This window comes from Lactuca virosa, chromosome 1 (assembly GCF_052849685.1).
Source record: "Lactuca virosa cultivar CGN04683 chromosome 1, Lactuca_virosa_CGN04683_v6, whole genome shotgun sequence".
In the NCBI taxonomy this organism is placed as follows: Eukaryota; Viridiplantae; Streptophyta; class Magnoliopsida; order Asterales; family Asteraceae; genus Lactuca; species Lactuca virosa.
This window is the reverse complement of record NC_136426.1, coordinates 27,123,886-27,151,286: the sequence shown is the minus strand read 5'-3', so window position 1 is coordinate 27,151,286 and position 27,401 is coordinate 27,123,886. Positions and strand designations below refer to the sequence as shown.

Here is a 27,401-nt window from a genome sequence, read left to right as displayed (position 1 = left end):
TGGCGTATTTTGATATGTGCATAATTAATCATATGTTTAACATATATTTCTATTCATTTTTGGCTAATTATATGCATAATATGGACAAAAGGTACTTAATAATGCTTATATTGTGTTTTCAGTCCAAAAGACATGCTTGGAAGCAGAAAGGAAAAAGGAGAAGCAATTAGAGACCAAAGAATGAAGAAAAAGGGAAAACTACACACCTACTCGGCGAGTCCACGCATGTACTCGGCGAGTTCATTAGAATGTTCCCGAAAGAAAAGTCAAGATTCCTTACCGAACACGGATTTCACACTAGTACTCGGCGAGTCCACGACCTACTCGCCGAGTAGCCCCTGTTTTGTGATAATTATAAATAGCGGGTCTTAATCCGATGGAAGGACTTCTGGAACCTTTGGGGAGAAGCAAGCTGCGATTGAAGAGCCAGAAGAACCCTAGAGAACGAAGATACAACCTAGAATCCAATTCCGAAGAAGATTTGAGGCACATTCTCATCATTCTACTTAATCTATTGTTTCTTCATTATGGTTAGACAATTAGAATTCATTTTATTGTTGTTAATTACCTCAATCATGAGCTAAAACTCTTAAACTTCTGTTTGGGGATACAAAATTGATATTATGGTTTGATTAATGGTAGGATTAATTAAATATTGGTGATTTTGTTAATTTTAGCTTGTTAAAGAACCTTGTGTGTGAATGATAACTAATTTTCTGTTAATAGGAAGATAATTAAATAGTATGAACATCTTTTAATTATCAACCTCATATGTTTATGTGACCACTTTATCATATGTCTAGGACTAACGAACGTGAAACTAGAATTAATAAGAAAAATTAGGTAAATTCATGTGTGAGCTTGTTTGATGACCATCAGCAAGAGGTTAACTAAAGGACCAATTTAGTTAGCTATTACAAGTCTAAATTAACCCGAATAAATAATCTAGTGAATTAAATTAAATTAGACAACTGATCACTGTTTGAGTTAGTTTGTTTTCTAAGGATTATCGTAGCGAACGCAAGGCTAATCACTTGAATCGGTAGCCAATAGAAGAATTAATCCATTGCACTATTACCATAATATCAACCATAGGATCAATTGAGTTGAACTAAACAGAAGTCCCTTCTATTATTAAATTCAGTTAAATCTTTGTTTTTCTAGTTCTTAGCCTAAGTAGTATTAGTAAGTTTCTAGTCTTGTAAAACTAGAGAAAACCCATATTTACTATTTAATTTAGATAAAATTAGTCTTTAGTTTTAATTTACCGTTCCCTGAGTTCGACACTCTACTTACCCAACTATACCACTAAAAGACAGGTTCACTGCCTTTGTGTGCTTAATTTATAACTCAAAAGTAGGATTAAAACCAGTGCATTTCACACACATTAGACATGCATGTCTATAAAGCACCAACTTTTATGTTAGTTTTGGTGTTTGAAACCCTTCTGGAGTTAATGAGCTAAGGACTTTTTGGAATAAGTGTTTATTGGGTGAATCCATGTATTTTTTAGCCTTTTTAGAACCTAAGGTTTGAAGTTTTGACCTTTTGGGTGGTCTTAATGGATAAAGTTGGAAACTTTATCCTTATAGACCATGTTTCGGACTAGATCTGAACTTTGGAGCTCTTGCAATCGAAGAGGACAATTTAACCCGTTAAGTTGTTGGAAACCCAGCGCCCACGGCGTGGCCTTAGGTCACCACGACGTGGCGACTGGGAAATGCCCGACTGTATGGTTATATATGAGGGCCACAATGTGGCGACTGATTAAAGTCAACATTGACCGTTAACTGTGATAGTTGACTTTTCTACTTGAGTTGACTTTTGGTCAAACTCCTAGTTTTGGAAAGATAACTAATGGTTATCTTGTGTGGCTGTATAGGTGGTGTATAGCATCTATCTTCTCGACAGGTAGAGCGATAACAGTCGATCATCGTCTGATAGGTGAGACTTATCACTGTACTTGTGGGTCGAAGGCATCAATGTCGGCCCACTGGATTGTGTTATGTAGAACGCTAGTTATCTTCGTAATACTTGCATGGAAGACCTCAGGGGTAGTCGTGGCACTTGTATGAAAGACCATGGGGCTATCCCATGGCAATTGCATGAAAGACCATGGGGGTAGCTCATGGCATTCCAGGAAAAGACCATGGGGGTAGCACATGGCAACTGTATGTATGGCATGTGGTATTTTGGAGAACTCACTAAGCTTTGTGTTTATGGTTTTGTGGTTTAACATTTTCAGGTACTTCCAGATCGAAAGGGAAGGGCCCGACATGATCGCACAGCATCCCCCTTCATGTTTCCGCATTTATGACCATTTGTACTCTAATGATTTGATAAATTGTATTGTGGTTAATTTTGAGACATCTGATTTATGGAATTAATGATTTTTAAAATGAAAAATTTTATCACTGTTTAGGGATGATACATTTTCAAACAACTGTTTATTGGAACAAATGAGTTTTCTTAACTTGGGTTTTATGTAAATGGTGTTTTTACCTTATATAACAATGAAAATTTTGTTTGTGAAAATGGGACGTTACAAGTTTGTTAAATTATCATTTTATGGTGAGCTAATTAAAAGCTAGTAAAAGAGGGTAAAGTGAAATTATCTTTAATTTGAATTATAAGATCATTACTCGATAATGATCCCGTTTATTTAGGGATAATAGAGTTCAAAATAAGATAAGGTTTTAAAATCTTTAAACCATAATTGAAAGCAACATATAATTGGTCACCCACTCCCTCTTATCTCCTTTATCTCTAGGCCTTCATGCACACTCTATCTAGGTTTTATTTTTGGTCAAAGAAAAAGGAAGATCTTGAAGTATTTTGCTATCATCCATCTTGGTTGCAATCATATTATAAAGGTGTTGGCTTGGACCTTCAAATGATCCAAGGAAACAAGATCATCAAAGTATAAAAGGTGTTGTTTTGATCTTATTTTTTATGTGTTATGTTACTAAAAGTTTGCTAGAACAAGTCCTTAGTGTTTTATAATGGTTCAATTTTTGTTTTACTTCCGCTGCGATTTTTGTGAAAAATCAGCATAATCCAACAATTGTGTTTGACACATATCCAAATATATGTTGGACACATCACATTTGAAACGTATCCATGATATAGTCGAAGTTTTTTGGCTCCACGCGTCGTGTATAGCAACTTGGATGCGTCATGTTTTGGTCTTTAGCTCTTTGGTCTTTAGCTCTTAATTTTGCTCTGTGTTCCAGCTTTGGTTTTCAACTCCTTTTCAATCCATTAGTGTCTTTTAGCTACAAAACAATATTCTAAACATAAACATTGCCATAAAAACCCCCAAATTTTCAAAAAATGTTCGGTTATGTCCTAAGTCCATTTTTTTGTCCATAGAAACCGCACATTTACGTAAAAATTGCCATAATTACCCTCTTTTCCGATTTTACCCTTCTATCACATAGGGTATGTTTGGTTCTAACCTCACCATCACTACCTATCCAATCAATTCCCCTTCCCTCACACAATGACACCAGATGTCGGCGCTACCAACATCTACAACACCACCGTCGGAATCCTCCACGCAAACCATCCATGGTTCGACGACTTCCTCTATTCCTTTACTCTCCCTACTCATCTTCATCTTAACCCTAATTCTTCTCCCAATCGCTGCAATCATGTTCCTGTTCACCATCATCGGTTGGATCTTCCTCTTCTTCGTCAGATACGAAGGTTAATCGTTTTCGATTTCGAGTTCGACCATCTTTTGGTTATGATTTAGTTGATTGTGATTACGATCGTTGCGGTTACTGTCACCGGAGTTTGGTGGAACCTCTTTAGCTCGATTCTAAATGCGGCTCCTCTGTTGATCTTACGTGCGATATTGAGGACTCCTGATGATTCTGAATCGCCATATGGAGCTTTGCTTTCAGGTGTTGATGAAGATGAAGATTCACGAGGAGCCTACATACAGGTTTGATGAATTTTTGAAGAACAAATTTGATTTGATTCTAACAATACTTTTGCTTGTACGATTTTTATATACATGTAAAACGATTGATGATTATGTCACTATGTTGTTTCAATGGCTATTTTTGTTTCATATGACCTCATATTTTTTGCTAGTGGAATGTGAATTGTGATCCAATTTGTGTTCTTGTTGGCAATTACTGCATTCACATAACACTGAAACTCAAAATTAAAATCAAAATCAAAATCGGTTATCTATTGAATCGAGTTTAGGTTCTCTCATGTTGGATTTTTATTTGTATCAAACATGCGACCTTCGGGAAAAATTGCAACATGTTATATACCAAGCAAACCAAACACACTTTAATCCTAGAACCAAACATCCCCTAATGCCATAGAAGGGTAAAATCGGAAAAAATGGCAATTATGACAATTTTTGCACAAAGGTGCGGCTTCTGTGGACACAAAAATGGACTTAGGACATAACCGAACATTTCTTGAAAGTTTGGGGGCTTTTATGGCATTAGCCCATCTTAATTTGTATCGGTATATAACTTAAAACATCTTATGTGCAAAATTTATGTATATACTAAGCGATATCAATATCTGCATATTTTATTTATGTACTTTACTATGCATGGACTTAAATGGTTGAAAATTCCATAACTTTATTAAAATAATTTTCTATAAATTATTAATATACAATTAATACATTTAAAACTGACATTCTGGGTTCTGGATTCAATTTCGGATAAAAGGAAAAAAGAATTTCACAGTTCTGAAATCCGAAATTCGAAATATTATTTTATACTTTAATATAATCTAATAAAAAATATTAAAAAAACATAACACATAAAAAATAGATACAATACATAGGCTTAATAAACATGTTTTTGTGTAAATACCGTACATGGGCTTAAATGATGAAAAAAACTATAACTTCAAAAAAAATTATTCTTTTTTTAAAACTTTTGTATCTTTTATTTATGTAATTTCTAATTCTGAATTTTAAGTTAACATAATACTTAAATTTTATGTATTATGACGGCTCGGCATGACGGCTCGGCAGAAAGCGGTTTTTCAGTGCTTACATGCACCACATGCTCAAGATTTTCTTCTGGCTATCCCTATAGATGGGCTTGGCCAACACATGTCTCCCGTGGAGTATCGTACTATTCTCAAATATCGACTCATGATTCCCATATTCCCAGCTGACGAGATATATCATGTGTGTCGCAAGGCATGTTTGGACTCTTTTGGAGAGCATGCAGTTCACTGTAAAGAACTCCCGGGGTTCAAATACAGACACGATATGGTTAGGGATGTTTTGTTTGACATATTTAAGTGTGTCGGGGTTTCCGCTAAGAAAGAGGCACCTGTTAATTTCTTAACTGACCCGACAGAAGGAAGGTCAACCCTCAGACCGGCTGACATTTTGATTTTTTGATGGGTCGGAGGGAAACACGCATGTGTGGATCTTACAGGGGTATCCCCTCTCGTGGGCCTGAGGGCTGGGGTTTCACGGCGGGACATGCTGCTTTAAAAGCAGCTACAAGCAAAGTCACCAAACATAAGAAATCGTGCATGGAGAATCAACACGTGTTCATACCATTTGCATTTGATACGTTTGATTTCCTAGCACCAGATGCGGTAGAGCTTCTTAAAAGAGTACAACGAATCATGCATAGTAATGTTATATCCCCTAGATCTTCGGATGTAGTCTTTAAAAGAATTAGTTTTACCATTCAAAAAGGCTTAGCGGCGCAGCTTGTTGCCCGTTTGCCATCTCACTCATTGTACGATGACAATTAAAATATATGATTAAACAATAAAATGATTAAAAATATGATATAATTATAAAAATATGATGTTAATTTGATAATCCATTAAATTTTGTGTATAGTTTAAATTATGGATGTCTTTGCTCAATATTTTCACTTTTGAAAAAAAAAAAAAATTCTCAAATAAAAATAACAATAATAATAATGAAAAATCATGTGTCAAAACTCAAAACCTTCGGAGTCGACACCTTACAAAAATAAGTAAATATTATTGATAGATTCTTCGATACATAAACCTAGTCCTTGCTGCTACTTTTACGCTCATCAGAAAAACCCCCAACTCCAAAACCCTAATCTATCTCTCTTTCTCTCTCACGCACCTTTTCGGGGTTTACAATGGCCGACGCTGTGATCTCTTTGGAAAAGGTTAAAGCCTTCTGGAGATCTCAAGTTCAAGATGAAGATAATTGGGCACTTAACACGGTAACAACCCTTCGAATTCATATGAATGTCTATAAATCATCAAATTATATCTACGTTTAAAACATTCACCTATGCAGATTTGTTAAATACTAGTTTTATTTCTTAATATACTGATCTTCGCATCTGGATTTGGATGTTGCGGAATTGGTCATAGGAACTTAGGGTTAGTGTTAGTTACGTTGTGATTGTCGCTCGTTTAGGGGGTTTTCATTATATGTATAATCTGTTCTTGCTTATCCATGTGACAGAACTGATTAGGGTTTTTAATCACGAGATTTCTTCATTTAATACCTGTTTTGTTGCAGAAATTACTCCGTGCTGTAGGACTGTTTGCTGGTTCGATTGTTTTGATGCGGAATTTTGGTGACCTCATGGCTATTTGAAGATCAATCATGGATTTCTATCTAGTGATTATATCATATGTGATGCTTAGCAAAGTTTTTTGCTTTTTGAGACACTCTGTTTCTAATCTATGGATGCTTTTGTAGAGACCAAAAGAAATGCAATTTTCTTACAATAATTTTGTTTCAATAATGGTTGTTGCACTTTACTATTTTTCCATGCTATTGTTTATATGTGCATTATACTTGTTAGAATGAGTTGAATTGAGTCTAGTTGTTGAGAATTAGGAGCTCAAATAGGTTTTAGAATGTTTGGATTCACTTAACCATCTCCTAATCCCATGTCATTCTTTTGATTTTTCATCATAAATATATCCATCCATCTCCCCTACTTAAACACACCCTGGATCCTTACTCAAAATAACAAACATGGCCACCGGTGCACCCGATCATACTGCAAAAGTCGAACACATAGCCCGAAAGCCACGTGGCCGACCCGCAGGCTCAAAAAACAAGCCCAAACCACCCATCATCATCACCCAAGACAGTGCCAACACCCTTCAGGCTCATGCCATGGAGGTCACCACTGGGTGCGATGTGGGTGAGAGCCTAGCCACATTCGCTAGAAGAAAACAATGTGGAGTTTGCGTTCTAAGTGCCGCAGGCCACGTCACCAATGTCACTTTACGGCAACCCGCCACGTTATCAGGAACCGGCCCGATCGTCACGCTCCATGGCCATTTTGAAATCTTATCGCTAGTTGGCTCAGTTCTGCCACCACCGGCCCCGCCTGGTGTCTCAGGCTTAGACATATATCTAGCTGGCCCGCAGGGCCAAGTTGTAGGTGGAGCCATCACTGGCCCGCTTATTGCAAGTGGGCCGGTTATCATCATGGCCGCCACTTTTATGAATGCAACTTTTGACAGGTTGCCAATTGAGAAAGATGAACCACCACTGGCTATCAGTCCAATAGCAGCACGCAATCAACACATGATTAGTGTTTCGGATATATGCGGGATCCCACAAAACTTGCTTTCAAACACGAATGAGATGTACACTTGGGCTACAACTCGACCACTGTCGAAAACTTAACACCACCATTTTTTAGTACATGATTTTTACCCAAAGTCATTCAGAACTATGTGTTTTTAGTAGAAATATTGCAAAACTTGCAATTTAAAGAACATAAAGATGTTAAACACCATCATGTTGATTTAATTGATTTATACCCAAAATCATACTCAACTGTGTTGCTAGTAGAAATATTGTAATTTGTAAACCTTGCAATTATATATATAATCCAATTGTCACCCATATCTTACTTTTCAACCCAAGGTTTTCCTAACTTGAGCCAACCAATCGTTGCTCATGATTAGTTTTGCTATCCTATGACCTCATTTGTTGAATTGTCTAAATCCATTAATCCAAATTACCAAAATGGCCTCTACATTTTTCTATATGTTCACAAACAATCCAAGTTACAGAAATGGTGCTGGATTTTTTATTTTTTTATTTTTACTTTTTTGACAAACCAACACTCATTTTCTTTAAATTTTCGATGTTTTGTGGGTTATAATCATGCACAAATTTCCTATTCATATATGGGATTTTCTATCTTGTGTTGTCTTATAGTGTAATAATTATTAATAGCAGTTGAAGGTTGGGGGTTCAAACCAACAAACTCCAAATCTCCATCTTTTTTTCTTTTAATTATGAGTCACGTAAACATGTCTTAAATCTATTTTTTTTAGTCTCATCCAAATGTGAACCTTCTTTTTTTCAAAATACTCTCTTTTTTTATAATTTTAATCCAAATTAAAAAAATTCTATGGGCTTTTTCCAAACGGTTAACAAAAAAATATTAAATCCTAATGTTTTTCAAAAATAAGTTTTAATTCTGTTTTATTTTTTTACCACCCAAAGTTGCCCCATATCCATTTGGTTTTCTTTAATACAATTTATTTTAAGAAAAGTCTATTGTTCTTGTGGTAGAAGTATTGAAAAACTTGCGATTTAAAGAAGAATATAAAGACGATAAACTTGATACTTTCATTAAATCAGTTGTTAAAATTCGATAGATACATACTTGAAAGGACACCCAAGGATTGGAATTAAACTTCAAAAGAAAATGAAACCACAAAAAAAACCCTAGAATGTCTTCAAGCTTTTATGGAAGAAATCTCCTCCAACAAGAACTTGGATTCAGCTGCAAAATCAACCGGAGCAACAGATCGAACAGTGATCCTTTGTCGTTTTTCATTATTATACTCTCGAGGTTGAACGCTCACTCGGAAAAGTAATGGCACCCACGTCGCCTTCTTCAATTGTAGCTGGTAATCACTTCCATCACCCTGAAAACATCGACAAAGAAAAAATGAGAAACGAGCTCTACAGTTAACAAAAGTTTAAGATTTATGTATCAAATTTACCTGCGACTTCAAGCTATCAAGCTCATCAGCGGAGCACCCGATAATCTTCTCAGCTTCATCGTTAAAAACAGAAAACCAAGCTCCGCCACTTACATCGGAAAACTTTGCCGCCAAAATGTACTTCAAACTGCAGTTGTCTTCATTCTTCTGGCATCCTTCACACCAAAAACCAGATCCAATTGCTTCAGTAACTTTCTTTTTGCAGGTCTTGCATGCTCTATACCACATCGTCTGATCAGGTTTGATCAAACTCATACTCGCTCGTGTGCTGTAAAACACCGGCTGCCGGAAAAATCAAAAAAGCTTATTAGGGTTTTTTCTTAGGTTTTGCATTATGTAATTGTAATGTTTATAAATCTTTTATGAATAGCGAGATTATCGTACCTTCTCCTCACCCAAAGATGGGTTACTGGTGATTTGGTCAAGTGTGACCCGGTCAGAGTACAGTGATCGGCCACCGGTTTTCATGGAGGGGCTTAAACTGGAGCCCACAGCTTCCATGGATGTTTCTTTTCCTTCTGTAGAATACCATGATTTTAACTTTTGAGAATCTGGGGTTTCTGGGTTTATTTCAATGATGCTTTTGCTCACTGTCGATAAAGATACACCTAAAAGAAAGAATAAATTATTACAACGGGTATGATACGAAATGGAATATTATATTAGTATCATATATTCATTCTGCATCAATTCATAATATGAAATAACTACCTTGAAAATCAGATACACGTAGAGATTTGATTGCAACTACAGGCGATTCATCTGCCATGTCTAATAGTTTTTGGCCAAGATCGGTGGCAAGATCACTCCACAAAGAGATGACAACAGTCTTCTTTCTGAAAGAAAAAATGAATTGTTCCACTTCAAGATATGCAACAAAAATGGATCATAAATAAGTGTAAAAGACAAGAGAAGAAATGATTACGTGTCATCTGCAATGACAATGTCACGCTTTGCGACTGATTCATTATCAATTTTCCTGCGAATGCTCATTGTTGGCGATACACTTTGTACAACACCAATAACATCTGTAATTCATGGTCTTGTTAGATTCATATTGAAAATAATCAGTTATGAGAATTTGTACAAAAGGTTTGAAATTAGGGTTTATACCTACAAGCTCCTTCTGATTGACATAAGGTCCCAATTGATCAATTGGGACAAAAGAGAACTTTGTTTCAGGGATAAAAGCGACTTCATTGACAGCTTCTTCAACTTGAGAATATTCATTTAAAGTCATTTCATAATCATTCTGTACAGTTTTGTATTGCTTGTTAGCAACTTTCAAAGTTCCTTTGGATATGTAATACACCTTTCCCATTTGGAACACTTCAAAGAACTTTCTTGCAGCCTCACCAAACATGGTTGCTTGAATTTGAGTACCCTGATAAATCAAAAAAAAATCTCATTAATTTTTTTAATAAGACAAAAAGGAAGATTTAGAACTTAAGAATATGAACTTACATCTTCATCAGTTAACTCCACATTGAAAACACAACCTTCACCCTTTGCATTCTTGTAAGTGCGCATGTTTCCTTTAGCTGTAACCCTAACCTTAATAGTCCAGTTTCCTTGATAAGGATTTAAAGAAGCAAGGGGATGAACCCTTCTTGTCATTGCCATTCTTGCAGAAGGTGCCATGCTACAATTACAAAACAACATGATAATCAAAATTAGATCAAAACCAATAAAAGACTTTTTGTAAACACAAACGTCGGCACCCTTATCTTACTTTTTGTTCTGCTCATTGACAATTTGAGCTGCTGATTTGGTGACAACTTCTTGCCTTGGCTTTAACACAATGCCAGTTCCTTCAATCTTAGGCTCAATTTTAACTTCTGTCTCTAAAGGAGGAGAGACTGCGTCGCATTTTGTCACAATTAAGTACCTAAACAAAACCAAAACAAGTGAGATAAAGAATATCTAAAATACAAAAATATTATCAAAATCATCGGTTAATTGTAACACAAAATGTAATTCAGAATCTTACTTTTCATTCTTGTTTGGAATGTCATTGAGAGTGTAATCAACAACACGGATAAGACCCAGATTTTGGATATTCCCATTGATAACTTCAGCTGCCAAGCTAGACTGCAAAATAGCCTTCAACTTCGTCTTGCCATCAGTGACAGTAAACCTGTTAACCATAAATAATTGAAGTTTATATGAAGTCAATAACATCATACCAAAACACAAGATGATATACATCCAATCCACGTGATAAATGCTCATAGATCTGTAGTATAGAGTAATTTCGCAACCAATAACATGTTTGTGCCATAGATCTGTAGATAAAGCATGCGTTTTAAACAATAACATTTTTTGCCCTGATCTACAGATTAGATAAACTTTTGAGGTTTTAAGAATTTAAATCTCCCAGGTAAATGTAGTTTAATACTGGTATTTGCTGAAAGGGGGAATAAAACCCTAATTCTTCGGACGCGAATAAAAACAACGATATACTTTGAATCCTACACATAGACTAGCGGAAACATAAACGATCAATCGAAAATTTTAGAAACTTACGTGTATCTGTTGCCAGCAGCCTTGAGATCGAGAACTTGAACAACAAGTTCGGGTAGATCAGCTGATGAATCTGGAGTAGGGTTCGACAGTATCACTGATATCGCATCTGGGCTAACCGATTTCGCCATCTCTTCTTGCTACGCAGTATCAAAGATCCCAAAAATGGAAATTAAAGAAACAATAAACCCTAGAACCAGAACTCACGCTCCTATCTCTTTTTCTCTCGGTAGATCTACTATGAATCGAGAGAAATGATAAAACCGTAAGAGGGGTGAAGGGGCTTTTGTATAAGTGGTTTTAGCGCCAATATATTGAAATTTTAGTAAATCTATGTGTGTATGTTCCCGGGTTTTTACTCTTCCTTTTCAAGAAAATTTTCGCGCCGAATTGTAAGAGCTAATTATGCTGAAGTTTTGAAATTTTTGGGTACTCTACTGCTCTTTACCAACGACCCCCTCAACTTAAATCGAGTTCTAACTTAGGTCCATTGACTTCTCAATACCATTGTTTTTACATTACATTTAATTTCCCATAAACTATTATACCAAAAGTTAGAAATAATAATAATAATAATAATAATAACAAATAAAATGTGTATAATCTTTAGCTCTAACTTAGGTCCTCTGACTTCTCAATACCATTGTTTTTACATTACATTTAATTGTCCATAAACTATTATACCAAAAGTTAATAATAATAATAATAATAATAATAATAATAAAATGTTTATAATCTTGATATTGGTATATTACTTTATATGTTTTCAAACTTATTATAAGTGAATCAAGAATATATTCTGAACTCACGAAATATATTGTGTTTTTGTCTTTGAGTGAATAAGATGACATAGGTCAGTAAAATAAAAATAGCTACACTTTGTGGTTGTTTAAATAACCACCTTCAGCTCTTCCACTTGCATTCACATTGATGACAACAATGTCAAATTCCAAAGCAATTTATTAGCTTGGGGACTATTTTTCTGTTCATATTTCATATATTACGAGTGATTGATTTTTAAGTCATTTAGGTTTTTCTTGTAACTAATAATTGTCATGGTTGCTAAAACGTATTGGAGTTTATTACATGAATGAAGAGTTTTATACAAATTGATCAATTGTAAAAGGTTGATGTCATAAAAAGCCATAAGTTTTAGGCCTAAATTCAAAATAATAATAACTAAAAGAAAAAAAAAACGTTTGAATTAAATAGGTGTTGCCGGTTACCAATGGTTTGATGTCATGTTACCCGTAACCATTACACTTTGAGTATTTGTGTTTTTGGAAACCACGTACAACAAATACCTTTTTGCCAAAACTTCTTGTACATATATGGTTTCATATTGCAATAAATTCCCAGATAATTACAGCTACTTAAAACATTGCGATCATATTGCATTTGGCCAAATAATATATAGTACATGTCCATGATCAGCCTTATGCAAATATAATTATACCATCATCAAAAGGCTAACAAACAAGTACTCTTCAAGACTAATACACCGACATAGACCATCCAAGACTAACAAAAAGCAACAGGTTAACCAGAACACCATACACAAAATCTTACAAACATAACCTATACGCCTATACATATGCTAATGCCAACAACAGATAGGTTGTGGTCAACATTATTAGCCAACTCACCCAACCCCTGTGCCACGTCATCTTATTTAACATGAGAAACAAATTTTGAAAAACTATGCCACCACCATGCATTAAAAGTGATAAAAAAAATCTAACTATGTCAAAAATCCATACACCAATTGCTTACACTTGACTGCACAAAAAAAAAAAAAAAAAAAAAAAAAGGAACTATTTAGCTAGAACGAAAACCTACTTTATCAGGATGATGCTACGATCAAGAACATCACTTCCTTCTGTTTCAATCACAATATTTCTCATCTTTCTTCCTTCTTTTGCCCCTCTTGTACGTTGTAACAGGAATGGCAAGCCTAGAAATCACAACAGAAGGGGGACAGACAGTACAACTATATAAGGGCATATTTGTACAATGAATTCAACAATTGTTGTCAAAACTCAAACTCAAGAACAAAATGTACAACACCCAAAGCAGTTTGTCCAAGTTGTTGCTGCCTTGGGCTGGGGCTGTTTCTCTGGTTCAGGGTGTTCCCTTTCTGTTTCTGAGATTGCTTCCAATGAACCAGTAGTCATCCTAGCTCCATCTTTATCTGTGTCTCCTGTCAAACTTTATTTTCACCAAAAATAAATAAATAAGTTTTTCATGTGTTAAAGTAAGTTGTTGATGCAGACACTGCTTAATCCATTAAGTTATATATGGCTGTTTCTTTTTTTGTGAAATTTGTGTTTTTTGGAATGTAAGGGTAAAACGGTAATTTTGACTCGTTCATTCTGTCTAGAAAAAAAACGAAACAGACCTAATGTATACAACAAATTATGCAGACAGACATTACTACCCATTAAGATACTTTACTCATACGATTCTTGAGGAGAAAAAAGAAACAACCCCTAACGTTTTAACAGACTTGATGAGAAGATGACTTAATTTTGCAGAAAGAAGGACTTAATAGAGGTGCCAACTTACACTGGAAATGTAAAAGATTTTGCACTTTCACTTTCTGCAGAAAGATGAGAAATACGATCATCAACAACAGATTTCCTTCCTTGATTTTCTTGTGAATTTGGATTCACGGGTTCATCTGGAATACTTGATCCGTGATTCTTATTCTTACTTACATCACCCAAACTCTGATTCTTATCCTCTCCACTCAATTCAGGACTTTTACCCTCGTGGTCTTTTCCTGTTTCTAACCCGTGGGTTTTACCCGTTTCATTCGATTCAGGAATGGTTTCGACCTCCTGGATATATCTTTCTAGGTCTCCTGATTTCCAGTTGATGCTATCTTGGTAGTTGAAACTCATCTGAATGCTGAATAACGACTCATTTGAAGCCATAGCCCAATCTTGACTTGTAGATTGCTTTCTAGCAAAAACAGAAGATGGTATTCGGTATTTTGGGGTTGTTGGCCTTTCCATGACTTGGATAGGAGGAGTTTCAGAAGTGTAATCGATACCTTCATTGACTTTTCCACCATTTTTGCTATCAGAATCTTGACAGGAATCTTTTAATGTGGAATCGGTTGATGAGATGGTGGAAGAAGGTGAGGCATGTGGGAATATTTTTTTGTCATCATCTTCACTGTCACTTGCACTTATCAATTCTAATAGATCGTTTTTATCAGAAGTAGTGGAAGAATCTACCACTGGTTCACTCTTATTGCTTCGTGTTTCATGCTTTGGTTCCAAGATTATCGGGTCTGATTTGGTATCCAAAGATCCCATATGAAATTACAGAGATATTTGGATTAGAACTGCATAATGTAAGGAAAAACTTCAGGGTTTACTTCTAGCATTGTATGAAGGTCCTAGAATAGATTATAGTAAAATTCGAATTGCTGAATAACAACAAGAAGAGATCAGTCATTATAAATGGATTATTGAAGATAAAGTTTGAAAAAACCTAAATGGAAATTGGACCCTGATTAAGGCCCTTCTGGCTCTGGATATCCGTTTCTCTTCATTGTGATAGTTTATGGAAGGAGAAATTCAATGCCACGAGATATAGCACGTAATTATAAATTCATAATCCTCCAATTGTTATCAGCGTACAAGGTTCTCATAATGGATTAAAACCTACATGAACATTTAAAAAAAAAAAAAAACGAAGAAATAGACACCTTAAACCCTTGGCTACGGCGATTAATAGGGAGAATACAAGTTAAAAGAAAAGAAGCAAGCAAGGATTGAGATAATAACCATATGAAACCGATAAGCTTCGTTCGAAGAGACTGTTGATTTCCGGCCACGGCGACCCGTAGCCTCAGCCAGACAAGTAATCAGCAGCCTCTTTCTGTCTTCAAATCTGTCAATTTCAAATGCAAATCCTGCCTTATGGAAGATAATTGAATCGAGTATCTGCATCGGTGTTGTGCGAGAGAGAAATGAGAGGAAAGAGAATGATGGTTTCACCTGAGAGAATGAAAATGCAGGACCGGCGACGTTTCCGGGCCTCCAGGGTCTCCTCTTCCCTCCAATCTTGTTCGTAATCGTAACTGATTTCATTCGATCTTCAATTTTCAATGACTGAACTGCATGAATAGTCCCTATACTCCTACATAAGTTTCGGTATTTACCCTTGACACAAAAACCTACCACCAAAATAGACACGTCGAATAACAAGCCAAAGCGTGTGAATTTTGAGGACATGTCACATTGGTTGGATTGAACACCATTTGTTAATAAAACAATTTGAGATGATGTAAACACATAAGTATACTATAACAACTTTTAAATCACACAATTTTAACTAAATTATTAATTAGATATAATTTTGATTTGCAACAATGAAATACAAAGCAAATTGACCCGATTCCTAAGAACTTGTAAATACAAATTTCTTTTTAAATGCATATTTAGGTTGTGTTTACCATGTGTAATCTAGTTTGATTTGTGAGCTTATTGCAATGTGTTGTTTGTTGAAACCACTATAATAACTTATAAACTAGTTGTTTTTTTTAAAACATTTAATACAACTAATTGATAAACTCATACAGTTTTTCTAATAGTTTTAAAAATATATCTTTATTATAAAAAACCGTATCCTTATACCACGGAGACGAGGTTCTCTAGGGGCACAATATATCGTTGAAGGTATTTAGAGGGAGGGGAATATATAGTAATGTAGTGGATACTATGTTGACAGTATGTACAATGAATGTTGGCTCACTAAATGGAAAGTTGTTGGATCTGACATGGGTTTTAAAGAAAATGAGAGTAAACATAGATTGTATGTAAGATATTATGTGGATGGGGTAAAGGCTAAGGAACATAACATATATAGGTTGTAGTATTCAGGGTTGGCAAGTGTGAGGAATGAGGTTGGTGTGTTATTGTCCTCGTAACTCAAGGACAATGTGGTAGAAGTTAGAGTCATGTTATGATATTGGCAGTCAAAGTTGTAATGGGGGATGTGGTGAACATAGTGAATGTTTACATACTAGAGAGGAAGAATGTAAATGTCTTTATAATTTTTTTACATTACCTCATAAACCAACAAGATGACTGCAACATGCATGTAAAGTATTGTGATCCTAATTAATAAGAATAAAGGTGACGCCTAAAGCTATGAGGACTATAGATGTACTAAGATACTTAGTTATACTATGAAACTATAATAAATAATGTAACAACCGATTATCAGGTATTATCATTTTAGTCCTTACCTTTATCAAAGTTGCATAATTGGTCCCTTGTGGCAAAAGTTTCCCGTTTTAGCCCGTACGTTGAGCGTACATGAGGATACGCGCAACGTACTCATGAGATGCAGGATCGCGGAAGCCCTGCTAGTTCGTTGGGCGTACGTGTGGTACATCGGGCATACTAGCCCAGTCTCTAAACCCTAATTTTAAGGGTTGCTCCCTATTTAAACCACCTTATGCCTCCCTTGAACATTCCTTATCAGCCACCATTCCCCTCATAAACCCTAATCTCAAGTCTAAGCTTGTTTGTGAGAGTTTGGGGGCTTATTAAAGTGGTTTTGGTGCATATTTGTTGAAGAAGGAGGCTATAGAATAAGGAAGTGTTATTGGATTAATGTCTAAGTCCATAACTATTTTGGTATGTACTTGACCCGATTGTGAGCATGGTCCTTTTGGGTTGCCTTCACCAAAGCAACTTGATAGGATGATTTGTGGAGAAAGAGATTAATTATGATGCATTAATATATTATATGAATAATATATTAAAAGAGAAAATCATATTGTTTAATTAATAAGAATTAATTTTGTGGCTAAAAGACATTAATTAAATAAAGGGGACTAGATTTGTCAATTGTGTGATAGTTGGATAGTGGGCTAATGGACTCCATAGAGGCTGGAGTGGACGAAATCTATGGGGAAACCCATGAGAATTCGTCCAAGGCCTCTAAGGAGGGAGTTCATGGGCTGCTTAGGGCCTAAGCAGTCATATTAGGGTTTCCTAGTTCAAAACCCTAATGGCCTCCATATATAAAGACCCCTAGGGCACCCAAAAATGTGGCTAAGCATTCCTTAGGGTTTCTTGGACGTTTTTGGTTCCTCCTTCTATTCTCCTAAGTCATCTTCTTGCTCTTGGTGTTTGTGAGCCATTAGAGGAGTGACACTTGTGACTCTAAGCTTTCAGAAGCCAATTACAAGAAGGAATAGATTGTTATTGCTACATAACAATCAAAGGTAAGATCTAAAACCCTTTATTATAATAATATTGATTTTTGTATGCTAGATTAGGGTTCGTGAGTCTTGGATGAATTGCATGTACAATAGAGAAACCTAGATCCAACCATTAGGGTTTGCATGAGCACATAGGATGTTCTTTTGTATAAAACCCATCAGTGGTATCAGAGCCTTGATTGGTTTCTAGTGTATTGATGCTTAGTGTTTCATTCTTGATTGCAAAGTCGAGTTTTTGGCCATCTGCCTGACAAACTCGTCGAGTCCCAATATGGACTCATCGAGTAGGATGAACTCGGCGAGTCCATATGGTGACTCAGCGAATCTGGTTGTCAGACAGACGGATTTTCGGATTTTTTGCCTATTTTGACTTAGGATAATTGCCATAATTGTTTCAAATTAATAAAATACAAATTTTATTGATTCCTTATGATTATCTTTGTCAAAATAAAAGATTTTGGTCATCTAATTAGATAATTGTTACCTTGTTTGATAAATGTTAAATTATTTGAATTATTTGGTCAATTATCTTGCATGAAATTGGATTAGGTCAAAAACTAGATAATCACCAATTAATTGTTTAACTGCCTTATTTATATTTTGATCTAGATAGTTTTGAAATGTTTCAAAACTTGCCCTCAAGTTTTGGAATTTAAATTTTTTGATTAAAAAGTTTAATTTTGAAATATTTAAATTCTAAACCCTAATGATTTGAAATGGTTCAAAAACTTTCCCTCAAGTTTTGGAATTTAAATTTTAATTAAAAGTTTAATTTTAAAATGTTAAATTCTATTACTCTAATTTTTTAAAAAGTTCAAATTGCATCCTTATGGTTTTATTAAATTAATTAAGTGTGTAATTAAAGGAGAGTTAATAAATCCATAATGATATGGTTTACATTTAATTAAATTAAAAGTGTAATTTATTAAATTAGACCACATAATATTTTAAAAGGTGTAAAATACACCGTTGTACTATATATAAGGTTAAAAGTCTAATATTATATATGTATAACTTAAATGCTAGTCTTACCGTTAGTAGGCCTCATTCACGAAGTCGATCTATAAGGGGGGTATAAGGTTATGGCCTATAAAATGGTCGTTCAATGGGTGTCCACTCTCACCCACCACTTCCTTGATTGGTGGAGGGTCGTTAGCCGAACGGGTAGGATAAGTCAAACCCTCTCCTCATTAAAAGTATAATGAATGTTAAAGTAACTAAATGTTTTACAAAATTCCCAATCTTAGTTACTTTAGGCAAAAGCGAATTGATGTAATTCCATGAAGTTACACTTTGTACCCTTGCTAAGACGTTAGTGGAGCGTGTGTGGTTAACCGACACACTAAATGGGTTCTAAGCAAAGGTAGCAAAGGGTGACTCGATGTTTGTCATAGTTCGGTGGAACGTGTGTGGTTAACCGACACATCGAATAGATGACTGTAACATTGGGGGCACCATGTAAGTTTGCATGGTTATTCACACGCTGTTTTGTGATCCTCGGCATCCAAGTCACAAATCGAGGGGCATAACGAGATTTAAACATGCCATTGAAAAGTTCAATGAATCTCAAAGGATCTAGGAGTTTTCAATACATTTAAAACTTAATCTCTTTTTCGTTTTTCATGGTGTAAAATTAGTGAATCGTCATTCACTTACCTTCAAATGTCCTGCAATTTGGGTTACGACATCCCTCTCCCAAGTTGTAGAGTATTGTGTTGGGTCCTAGCCTTAATATCTTATTTGGGTGTTTTATTAAGGACTCAATCAATCAACTAACTTGAATTTTCTCCCGTTTTGTAGATGTCAAAGTATGACAACTCTGGTCTTCCCAAATCCATTGGAACAAGCTTTCCACATGAAGATGATATTCCACGATTCGATCGAGGAACGAGAGATCATGTTTCACTTCCTCCACCTCCTCCTATTGTTCTCCCTAACCCACAAGTTCAAAGGCTTGAAAAGTTCAAGCTCACTCAAGCCATTTTGGCAAGTAAACATGAAGAAGGAAAGTTAGTGTGTGCACACGTCTTAGAGATGAAATCACACATTGATAGGTTAAGAATGTTGGGAGTCGTTGTCTGTGAGAAGCTAGCTGTTGACTGGGTTCTTCAGTCGCTTCCTGACTCATATAGTGAGTTCGTAAGAGAGTACTATATGATAGACCACGACGTGACCCTCATCGATCTCACCTATTTGCTTGTTGTTGCTGAATCGACAATGATTTGGCGCACTGGAAAAGCAAATTTGATTGGTATATCGACCTTCCAAACCTCCATGGACATTGGCAATGGCAACGAAAGGCATGTCATGGTCGAAAAGTTTGATCATAAGAGAAAGGCAAAGCCTGTAGTAGTTCCATGTGCCGTTCCAAAAAGGTCAATTTGCTTTTATTGCCAAGAGAAGGGGCATTGGAGACGAAGTTGCCCTATCTACCTGAGAGATCTAAGAGATGGGAGAGTCAAGACGTATGACTCTGCTTCAGGTGAAATCCATTAACTAACTCTATAAGTTCCTATTTTTGATTCCTAATACATTATGTGATAAGATTACATTTTTGATGTTTCGTAGAATCGAAGAAAAGAAAGGAAGCTTAAAGGAAGGAGTGTGTTGAATCTGATCGTGAAGAAATGGATTTCGATCGCATGGATTCGAAGATCGGATTTTTGAGCTGCTACTTTAGAGTTAAGATAGATTGCTAAGAAATGTAATAGCATAGTTTTTCAATTAGTTGTGTTGTAAGGACAAATTTTTCCGCAATAAAATAAATTTTGATTTTGTTTTATTTATTTATCCTTGCAATGACATGTATGAAAAATTGATGTTTGTGTATTTCTATTATTAGCAATGTTGAAATAGATGTGATTCTTAGTTATATTATTTTTGGTAATGTCATAATTTTCTAAGTAAGGAAAGATTCTCATCGCCCAAGTTTCAATTGGAAAGAAACATGGAATCTTACAACTTGTATTGTGTGATGTATGGAAATCTTGGTACTTAAGTAATTAGGACTAATTCCTTGTTCACATAAGTATGTGAGTCAATTGAAGGACTAAAGGAACTAGTACACAATGTTGTGCACTAGTCAAGTCCACCATAAATAATAATAACATTATTCGTCATGATTTACTAAAGGTATAGTAAATGTGGTTATACATACAAGATTAAGTGTAATTCTGAATCATTGAAAAGTTTCAATGAAAGACAAAACGAATAAGTAGAATCAATTAAGGCAGAAAGATAAAAAGTTTCTCCAATCTAAGAAGAAGGGAGAGTACTTTTGTATCGGGTTTTATGATTGTCTTAATGATTAAAAACCATATCACAATTGATCCTCTAACGACATCTTAGTACACTAGTATGGCTAAGAAGAGGAATCGGAAATTTTTGAAATGGTTAAATCAAAAAGATGAGTCATACTTCGTTCCAAAATCAAGTCTTAGAGTAGTACTCCAAGACTGTGAATTGAGTGACGCATCTTAAGAAGTTCTAACACACTCATCAAATGTGAAGTAGAAAATTGTTTTTCTTACTCTTGCACGTTTAAAATTGGTAAGTTGTGATGTCTTGGAGAAGACAAATACCAACTAAGACCAACTGTGTGTAGTGGATTGTCTTGATAAGAATCCGAACTAACTATTGAATATTTGTTTGTCATGAAATGTTTATTGACAAGAGAATCTTATATGTCAAGAGGTCAGTGGGAGTCTAAATGATCTTGAAAATGTTCAAGAACTAATCAAGACTAAACCAATTATTAAACACTAGCACACGACTTGAGGTTTGCAACCTATCGTGTTGACAAAAAATTTTATTTCTATGCCATTCCAGTAAAGTTACTTATGCATATGAGTTCTACGAGTTCTCAATAGACTGCATAAGGCAAACACCTTGTTCAATGAAAGTACATTGACTGGCATAGGTGAGCTGCTAAATAACTTGGAAGCAATGGTGGGACCCTTGATGGCAAGAAATCAAGAATGAACAAGTTCTGTCCATATGAGTTTGGATTTGTCACAAACATTATCTTACAATTATGGTTATGGTAAATTCACATGGATAGGAACACATACACTATAAAATCTAAGTGTCATAAGGTTTCTCTCCTTCATGAAAATGATTGTGAGGAAACGCTTTCACTAAGAGAGATTTTAAGGAGATAATGATTATGTAAATTGCATTCTCAAATTCGATTATGATTACGACATCCCTCTTCATAGTTCGAATTGTGAGATTTGGCAATTAGTCTAAACATTTGGGACTTAGTAATATAAGTTCTGAATTAGTTTAGACACACATGTGAGTTGTCTAAGAAAAGGTGTGTGAGTTTGAGAAGCTTAGATAAAGGCTTATCGAAGCACATCGTATTGGAAATATGAACTTTGGAAGTCAATAAGTATTGTTTTTTAGAAGTCCAACCGTTTTCTGAATACGTGTCAAAGTTAGTGGGAGTATAAATGTTATGCTGGAATGGATATAATCATCATGTTAGTGGGAGCATGATTATTATTATTTTAAGTATTGCAAGTTAGCAATATTAATTATAGAAAAACAAAAGTTTCACGTTGCAAAGTTGCATGGGTTGAAAAGTTGTTTTTGCTATAATTAAGGGAGAGAATGTTATACATCGTTTCCAATCTAAAAAGCTTAGATCGAGAAATTTTAATTGAATTAGTCAAGGATATATTTATTATTTGCATTGTCAAAGTTCGATTATGATTACGGCATCCTTCTTCATAGTTCGAATTTAGAGAACACGACAAATAGAAATATTATGACAATATTATAGCAAGAACCTGGTAAAGTATCACGTTTTTCATTATGAATCGTATCCCACACGCTTCGGGTATAGGATCGATTGCATATGCTGTACTATTCTATCGTTCTAAAATTTTCCAAATGCCTAGGGCATTTAGAGGAAAAAAAGGGAATAGAACCGGATTTGGCTAAAATAATTAAACAACTGTCAATGACAATCTAAGGTTCTCCAAGGATTAGTTGCTTGCGGACAATTGGATGTATAGTCATAGATGGACCATATTGGCATTATTATGAATAGATAAGATTCTATTTAGAATGAGTTGTCATATGGCAAATATGGAAATGTTTCCATATTGGGAGTTGGATATCGAGAATCAATGTCTGATTATAAACTTTTATGCAAGAAGGATGTTCAAATGAATGTACTTTGAATGTGAGACTTCACATCTATGGAATTGTTTTGTAACAATCTCCAATAGAGCATTTTGTAATTTTATTGGCATAGTCTTGGTGACTTTGGCGTTGTGATATTACGAAAGGTCTGTTGCATAAAATGTTAGAATCTAACATATTCTAGTAGTGGCGAGAATTTTGTATTCTTACACTAATGGATAAGGAATTGTGAAATGAGCATCATTGGAATTGTGTTCATTTGATCTATTTCACAAAGTAAGGACCATAGGTAAACATAGTGTGCATGCTAAGAGCATGGGACAACTGTTGTTATAATTCAAGTAAGAAGTTGATTACCCGAAACAACAAATAATGAGTAATCAATATGGTGATTAAATAAAATGTTTTATTTATACTCAAAGGTTTGGGACCATATAGGATTAGTATTATTCTTGTGTTTCACTTTGCATGTTTCGACTTCCCGAATAATAAGATTATTCAAACCCTCCACAGTCGCTCATACTTTGGAAGTAAGTATGAAAGAAGATTGTCATGAATCCGTCTGTAGATTGTCTAAAGCGTTTAGACATAACACAAGTTTGCTGCAGAGTTCATGAGTGCTACTATAAGATTAGAGTATTGGATTAAACCCACACTCACTTTGGATCGCTTCATGGATTTTATCACGAGTGATTGGTGAGACGATAATATCTTATATTCTTGAAACCGAGATGTGTGAATTGTATATTACGAGTCGGTTACACATTGATAATATGTAAACGCACCAGTAACTTGGTGTTATAAAACGTATTATTGTGTGTGATTCGGTGAGTGAGTACAAGCAAGCATTGAGTCGAAGTTTATCCGTTCCTTTTACCCAAGGTGGGATAAAAGCGATATTTGTGGGCCCCTGGATGATTTAGTGATGACACCCTAAGCGCTTGGCCAAGCCGGGACTGAGTTGATGTGTTCAATTGTAGTCTGTTGTCAGTCGTCATAAATCGGAAATCGGGAAACAACACATAGACTGAGAGAATGATTTCAATCCATGTCTCACGTCTATACGATATCTAGAATGGAGGAATATATGATCCCTTATCTAAAGGACACGCTTCTGATAAGATCAGAGTTGACAGCGGCTTTTGAAAGCTACGATTGCTGATCAGGTTTGAAGTAATACGCAGAATAGTTATTAGACTTATCCAAGCGGGAGACTGTTGGATTAATGTCTAAGTCCATAACTATTTTGGTATGTACTTGACCCGATTGTGAGCATGGTCATTTTGGGTTGCCTTCACCAAAGCAACTTGATAGGATGATTTGTGGAGAAAGAGATTAATTATGATGCATTAATATATTATATGAATAATATATTAAAAGAGAAAATCATATTGTTTAATTAATATTAGTCAATAATTAATAATAATTAATTTTGTGGCTAAAAGACATTAATTAAATAAAGGGGACTAGAACTGTCAATTGTGTGATAGTTGGATAGTGGGCTAATGGACTCCATAGAGGCTGGAGTGGACGAAATCTATGGGGAAACCCATGAGAATTCGTCCAAGGCCTCTAAGGAGGGAGTCCATGGGCTGCTTAGGGCCTAAGCAGTCATATTAGGGTTTCCTAGTTCAAAACCCTAATGGCCTCCATATATAAAGACCCCTAGGGAACCCAAAAAAGTGGCTAAGCATTCCTTAGGTTTTCTTGGACGTTTTTGGTTCCTCCTTCTCTTCTCCTAGGTCATCCTCTTGCTCTTGGTGTTTGTGAGCCATTAGAGGAGTGACACTTGTGACTCTAAGCTTTCAGAAGTCAATTATAAGAAGGAATAGATTGTTATTGCTACATAACAATCAAAGGTAAGATCTAAAACCATTTATTATAATAATATTGATTATTGTATGCTAGATTAGGGTTCTTGAGTCTTGGATGAATTGCATGTACAATAGAGAAACCTAGATCCAAGCATTAGGGTTTGCATGAGCACATAGGATGTTCTTTTGTATAAAACCCATCAAGTGTTACTTGCAAGCTTGTAGATCCAAAAACTACTCCTCATTATGCATATTTTTTAGGTATAAAGTTTATACCTTGATGAGTTTCCTTTTTTTATCTCCATGGATGAGTTTTATGAGCTTTTTGTCCCAAAGTTTAGACCTTTATGAGTTTGGAGCACTCCAGATAATATTAGTTGTCCTTTCATGCATTTTAGGTCTTGTAGATTCATAAAAATGGTTGCTTGATCATTTCCTTTGGCCCATGCAAGAGTAAAGTGACTTAAAGTGTGATGGAACTTAAAGTTTGTTGCATTGGGTCCTTTCTAACCGTGCAAAGGCTTAAAGTCGATGACTTTATGGATTAAGACACCCTAGGATGGTCAGATCTGAAATTGGGATATGTGTCTTAACGGATTAAGACATAAAAGTTGATGAGGTTGGATCAAGCATAGTACGTTGGGCGTACTCCTGGCTACGCCTCGCGTAGCCAGTCCTGTCCCTGATTAGCCGCTAATCGAGTTATACGCCCCACGTAAGAGAGAGTACGCCCAATGTATGCGCTGGACAATTGACTTTCGTTGACTTTTGACATTTGGTCAAGATTTAGGATTTTGGACCATGGGAAGGGCAAAATGGTCTTTTTGCCCTTAAGGGACTTAGTTGTGGGATTTGGACTTGCAAGTTGATTTACGAACCTTAATTATTAATTATTGTGTTGATTAGGCGGAATCTAGTTCCGGCAGTTCGGGTGAGAGATTTATATATCATCAGTATCAGGTGAGTTTCCTCACTTATTCTTACCTGTGTGGTAAGAATAACTGTATTTGTGGTGACCGCCTGGGTCTAACTGATATCTTACATTATGTTGTGTATGTGTGAATGAGATTGCAGATAGTCTCCAGGGTTGATGATAACTCATAGGGTGTGTTGTTGCCCACTGGGACTGCTGATAGTCCCCAAGGTTGTTGATAACCCATAACTGTTTATTTTATGATGTGTTGCATGTAGTATTTTGGGGAACTCGCTAAGCTTCGTGCTTACATGTAACATCTCAATTTTCACGCCCAAAAATTTCATTTTTTTATAAATTACTTTAATTAAAACATTCGGAAGAAAAACATTGTCAAATCATAACATCTCATAAAACTATGTATAATGTCTGAAAATCCAAATCATAAATAGTGATAATGTCATAGCACAATCCCAACGAAACTCATAATGCGAAATCTGGGGTGTGTGTATGATGTGCAGCTACCGCGCCGGCTCCTTCCCCTTCGATGAAGAGGTACCTGAAACAAAACTGAAAACTGTAAGCACGAAGCTTAGTGAGTTCCCCCATCGTACCACATACCATACTATCACATAACATACATTCTGCCGGACAATTATGGGGTGCCCGACCTACCCGATACAGCCATTCTGGGGTGCCGACCTACCCGTGTCAAGCCATTTTGGGGTGCTGACCTACCCATGTCAAGCCATTATGGGGTGCTGACCTACCCATCGGTCCTAACAACCAACCCTCGGGGACTATTCCACCCCCTACTGCTACTATCACATATATCACGACATAAACATACTATCAGACATATCTAGGGTGTCCGAACTGCCCTTCGGTCCTAACAACCGAACTTGGGGACTATTCCCCTCCTACTACCACTATTACATATAACATATCATGCCAACATATAAACATATCATCATATACTGTCAGACATATCTGGGGTGTCTGACCTACCCTTCGGTCCTAACAACCGAACTCTACTACTATCACATATAACATATCATGCCAGCATATAACATATCAGGTAGTAGCAAACCTAGATGATATCACAAAGACAATCATCTAACATACAACTCCTACTGGTGGGCCGGCATTGTGGCCGTAGACCCACCGCTACTGGAAGGTAACTCACCTCAAACGAGTAGCTGCTGAATATCTGTGCGGGGAATCTCTAACTGCTGCTGCTCCGGAAGTCCTCCGGCTATAATCCCCACAAAACACTTAATCAGAATCCCGATATCTACCCTTAGGGTAAAATGACTATTTTACCCCAGACCAAGTCCAAGTCAAAGTCAAAGTCAAGGTCAAGGTCAAAGTCAACTTCCAGTTGACCCGACTCGCCGAGTTGGGTCGTCAACTCGTCGAGTCCCTACCCCCTCAGCTTTCCTCTTCCACGTCCCTACTCGTCGAGTTTAGCGATGACTCGACGAGTTCTCCTTCTAACACAACCTCAGATGAACCTTCATCCGACTCGCCGAGCGGTATGAACACTCGTCGAGTCCGTCTTCATCCTAAGAACACGTCCTGTCCTCGACTCGCCGAGTTGTATGGACAACTCGTGGAGTTCATCTTCAAGGGTTGGGAGATTGCCTTGGACTCGCCGAGTCTGTTCTAGCACTCGTCGAGTCCCATGAACTCCAGGTCTAAAATGAAGTCCAATGCGTTGGGTCACTCTTTCTGTCCTGCTACCACCCTACTAACACCCAACTGAGTCCTTTTG

At 36.0% G+C, this 27,401-nt stretch overlaps 4 protein-coding genes across 5 annotated transcripts; 2 read left to right on the top strand and 2 right to left on the bottom strand.

The window, feature by feature from the left end:
* The first annotated feature begins 5,996 nt into the window (after positions 1–5,996).
* On the top strand, positions 5,997–6,743 carry TOM5 (mitochondrial import receptor subunit TOM5-like protein). Its single transcript, XM_079041444.1, has 2 exons — positions 5,997–6,209; positions 6,515–6,743. The coding sequence occupies exons 1-2, from the start codon at positions 6,123–6,125 to the stop codon at positions 6,590–6,592; spliced, it is 165 nt and encodes a 54-aa protein (XP_078897570.1). The 5' UTR covers positions 5,997–6,122; the 3' UTR covers positions 6,593–6,743.
* Positions 6,744–6,979: 236 nt separating this feature from the next.
* On the top strand, positions 6,980–7,642 carry LOC145112252 (AT-hook motif nuclear-localized protein 16-like). The gene has a single exon (XM_079048439.1). It carries the CDS (start codon positions 6,980–6,982, stop codon positions 7,640–7,642), a length of 663 nt encoding a protein of 220 aa, XP_078904565.1.
* Positions 7,643–8,576: 934 nt separating this feature from the next.
* Positions 8,577–11,779, bottom strand: RPA70B (RPA70-kDa subunit B). Its single transcript, XM_079077533.1, has 10 exons — positions 11,506–11,779; positions 10,970–11,116; positions 10,712–10,867; positions 10,444–10,621; positions 10,093–10,363; positions 9,905–10,007; positions 9,691–9,815; positions 9,364–9,587; positions 8,980–9,261; positions 8,577–8,901 (listed from the first exon to the last, which is right to left on the bottom strand). Exons 1-10 carry the CDS (start codon positions 11,631–11,633, stop codon positions 8,710–8,712), a joined length of 1,806 nt encoding a protein of 601 aa, XP_078933659.1. The 5' UTR covers positions 11,634–11,779; the 3' UTR covers positions 8,577–8,709.
* A 1,406-nt stretch (positions 11,780–13,185) lies between these two features.
* On the bottom strand, positions 13,186–15,583 carry LOC145104150 (homeobox-like protein). 2 transcript variants are annotated; one of them, XM_079041431.1, is made up of 5 exons: positions 15,513–15,583; positions 15,300–15,405; positions 15,004–15,176; positions 14,068–14,854; positions 13,186–13,710 (listed from the first exon to the last, which is right to left on the bottom strand). In XM_079041431.1, exons 4-5 carry the CDS (start codon positions 14,823–14,825, stop codon positions 13,548–13,550), a joined length of 921 nt encoding a protein of 306 aa, XP_078897557.1. In that variant the 5' UTR covers positions 14,826–14,854; positions 15,004–15,176; positions 15,300–15,405; positions 15,513–15,583; the 3' UTR covers positions 13,186–13,547. The 2 variants fall into 2 exon arrangements, with proteins under 2 accessions (XP_078897557.1, XP_078897562.1); XM_079041436.1 differs by lacking the exon at positions 15,004–15,176.
* Positions 15,584–27,401: the final 11,818 nt, after the last annotated feature.

Bases quoted from the DNA above. Each gene is read 5' to 3' on its own strand.
- LOC145104150 (XM_079041431.1), bottom strand. From the start codon at position 14,825: ATGGGATCTTTGGATACCAAATCAGACCCGATAATCTTGGAACCAAAG. The intron at 13,711-14,067 runs GTAAGTTGGCAC...GTGAAAATAAAG, and splicing joins AAATCTTTTACATTTCCAGT to TTTGACAGGAGACACAGATA.
- RPA70B (XM_079077533.1), bottom strand. From the start codon at position 11,633: ATGGCGAAATCGGTTAGCCCAGATGCGATATCAGTGATACTGTCGAAC. The intron at 10,622-10,711 runs GTAAGATAAGGG...TTGTAATTGTAG, and splicing joins GTCAATGAGCAGAACAAAAA to CATGGCACCTTCTGCAAGAA. The intron at 9,262-9,363 runs GTACGATAATCT...TTTTTCCGGCAG, and splicing joins CATCTTTGGGTGAGGAGAAG to CCGGTGTTTTACAGCACACG.
- TOM5 (XM_079041444.1), top strand. From the start codon at position 6,123: ATGGCCGACGCTGTGATCTCTTTGGAAAAGGTTAAAGCCTTCTGGAGA. The intron at 6,210-6,514 runs GTAACAACCCTT...GTTTTGTTGCAG, and splicing joins ATAATTGGGCACTTAACACG to AAATTACTCCGTGCTGTAGG.
- LOC145112252 (XM_079048439.1), top strand. From the start codon at position 6,980: ATGGCCACCGGTGCACCCGATCATACTGCAAAAGTCGAACACATAGCC.